We start from the raw sequence: 2,484 nt of genomic DNA, 5'->3' as shown, positions 1-2,484 counted from the left end.
TAATGAAATACCGAAGCTGTAGAAACCTTATGGCTATTAATATCCCCAGAAAATAGCGAAAATATGCTCTGAATTTCCGGAGACTCAGTATTGATGCTGCACACGTCAGAATGTGATGACGGGCTCAGAAATACCAGAAAACGGATAACGGCAGATACTTTGAGGAGCACTGTTTTATCCAAGTGCCCGACAAGGCGTGCATGAAAAATGCATGTCTGGACTTCATAGTTCGGCTGTCGTTAAAGAAACAAAGAAAGCCTCTGTGCTGCAAGTGGAATTTGGTTTTATTCCCTGCGGGATTCTACGCATGGCTCAATCTATAGCGACTGCACGTCCGCTGTCAACGTGCGGAGCACTGTTTCCGTGTCACTATACGGTGGGCCAGATATTATCGGTGGCGAGCGGTGATTCCAATGGCGATTTCCACAAAATGTCCAGCAGCCGTAGGAGCTATTCGGAGACTGCTGTCATGTCACCTGCTCCTACTTTCGTGTCACCTGCTTCGCCACCTTACGTAGCTGCGCAGGTATTGCCTGCTTGGCATCTTGGAGAAACCACATCAGCTCCCTGGCACGCGCACTGTCTCCGGGTTCCAAGAACGTGTACTTCCTACCCGTACCGTCAAGCCGGGCCGCGTGCTCGAAGCGGCGCGAATATTCGCCCGGGTTGCTCGGGCAGTCGTAGCTGACGACGAAGCGCACGTTGTCCAGGTGGAGAGCCGTCGCTATCATGTCTGTGGCCACCAAGACGCGCGCCTTGCCGAACCGCAGGGCATTCAGGGCCCACTCCCGTTCTCTCTCCGTCTTGCTGCTGTGGATGCCGACGGCGAGCCAGCCCTGGAGGCGCATGCTCCAAGTCAGTTCTTCCACCGTTTTCTTCGTTTCGACAAATACGATGGCGTTGTCACTCTCTTCCTTGAGGATGTCCTTCAAGAGGGCGATGAGCTCGTCCTCCTTATCAGCCTTTTCGCAAAAATAGACGATGTGCTCTATTTGCCGGTTCTTGTACTCCGGGGTCACCGTCCCGACGCTGACGGTGACGTAGTCCTTCGCCAACTCCTCTACGAGTCGATGCGACTCTAACGTGCGGGATGAGAGCCACACGAGCGTCTGGCGGTCCGGTCGGGTGTTGTTCGCGATGGCGCAAAGCTGCTTGCGGAAGCCCATCGCCACCATGCGGTCCACTTCGTCCAGCACCAGGTACGTGCAGCGGTGCAAGTTCACCTTGCAGTCTTCCATGAAGGCTACCAGGCGGCCTGGCGTTGCGATGCAGATCTCGGCGCCATCCTCCAGCTGCCTCCGCTGAGGTTCCTTCGGAAAGCCAGACACGACATACGCTGTTCGAATTCCCGACCTCTCGCTAAGCTCCTCGACAGTGGCGCGAACGTTCTGGGCCACTTCGCGCGTCGCTGTCAGCACCAGCACTACGGGTCCACCCCCATGCAGCACGGCTGGCTGGTGCTGAAGGTGGACAATAGCCGGGACGAGGTAGGCCAGCGACTTCCCTTCCGATGCAGGGCTATCGACGACGGCCACGAGATCTCGGCCGCTAAGTGCTATGGGCCAGCACTGAGCTTGCAACGCGGCCGGTGACGAGCCAGCGTTGCGAGCCTCGACGACTTTCTTCACAAAGTCAGGGAAGCCAGCTTCGTCGACGTGGAGGATCGGCTTGGGCACACTGCGTCCCGTGACAATGATCTCGTTGGCTTCCCGGTAGGCCTCCACTTCTACCGTCGATCTAAGGGCCGTCCTGAAGTCTTCCCTGTAGAGATCCTTGTGGCATGTCGGCAAGTCAATCTTACTCCAATCCGGCGGGCGTAAGTTGTGTCCCACCTGGCTGTTCCGGCCACGGGTCGGTTTCAAGTTTCTTCTGGCGAACGCGAACAGCGTCGTTAGGTTGTCTCCGACGCCCTGCGGTTGTTGCAAGTTACCGCGTCCCATGCCTAAGGGGCCTAGCCCGAAGTTGAAGAAGCCTTGTCCGAAGCCGAACAGGGGTGGGCCGAAATTTATATTCGCTGCTGGAACTCCTTCATTCGGCATTGCCACTGGTGGTACCGCGAACCCACCCAACGCTGGTATACCGTTCTGCGCCATTGTGAGCTGCCGTTGGGAAGCGTTCGATAGTGCGTTCAGTGCATCCGCACCTTTACTCTACGCGTCCGGGTGCCTAAACCTTTTGGACATCAATCTACATTTGCGCGACTCAGCCCGTCCCCATGGAGCTCACCTCCTCTTCATCTTCTTTATTCCTTCACGTTCACTGCTACGCAAACTTTTTGTTTTGTTTCTCGGCCAACAATGGCTCTTACCTACTACGGGGTATTAGTCAAGAAGGAGAGAGAGAGAGAAGAGACTTTATTTGCACCCGTCAACTAGATGACGGGGTAGAGGCTTCAGCCTAAACCCACAATCATCCTCCCTAACCGTCGACCAGGATCCCTTGGGACGCGGCGGCGGTCAGGGCGAGACCGATGACTTGCCGTTG

At 56.1% G+C, this 2,484-nt stretch overlaps 1 protein-coding gene across 1 annotated transcript; it reads right to left on the bottom strand.

Moving 5' to 3' along the window:
- Positions 1–267: 267 nt before the first annotated feature.
- LOC119432503 (probable ATP-dependent RNA helicase DDX5) lies at positions 268–2,222 on the bottom strand. Its single transcript, XM_037699671.2, has one exon. The coding sequence runs from the start codon at positions 2,091–2,093 to the stop codon at positions 483–485; it is 1,611 nt and encodes a 536-aa protein (XP_037555599.1). The 5' UTR covers positions 2,094–2,222; the 3' UTR covers positions 268–482.
- Between the last annotated feature and the right edge of the window lie 262 nt (positions 2,223–2,484).

This window comes from Dermacentor silvarum, chromosome 11 (assembly GCF_013339745.2).
Source record: "Dermacentor silvarum isolate Dsil-2018 chromosome 11, BIME_Dsil_1.4, whole genome shotgun sequence".
NCBI lineage: Eukaryota > Metazoa > Arthropoda > Arachnida > Ixodida > Ixodidae > Dermacentor > Dermacentor silvarum.
Note: the sequence above shows the minus strand (reverse complement) of the source record. Positions and strands in the feature narration are given on the sequence as shown.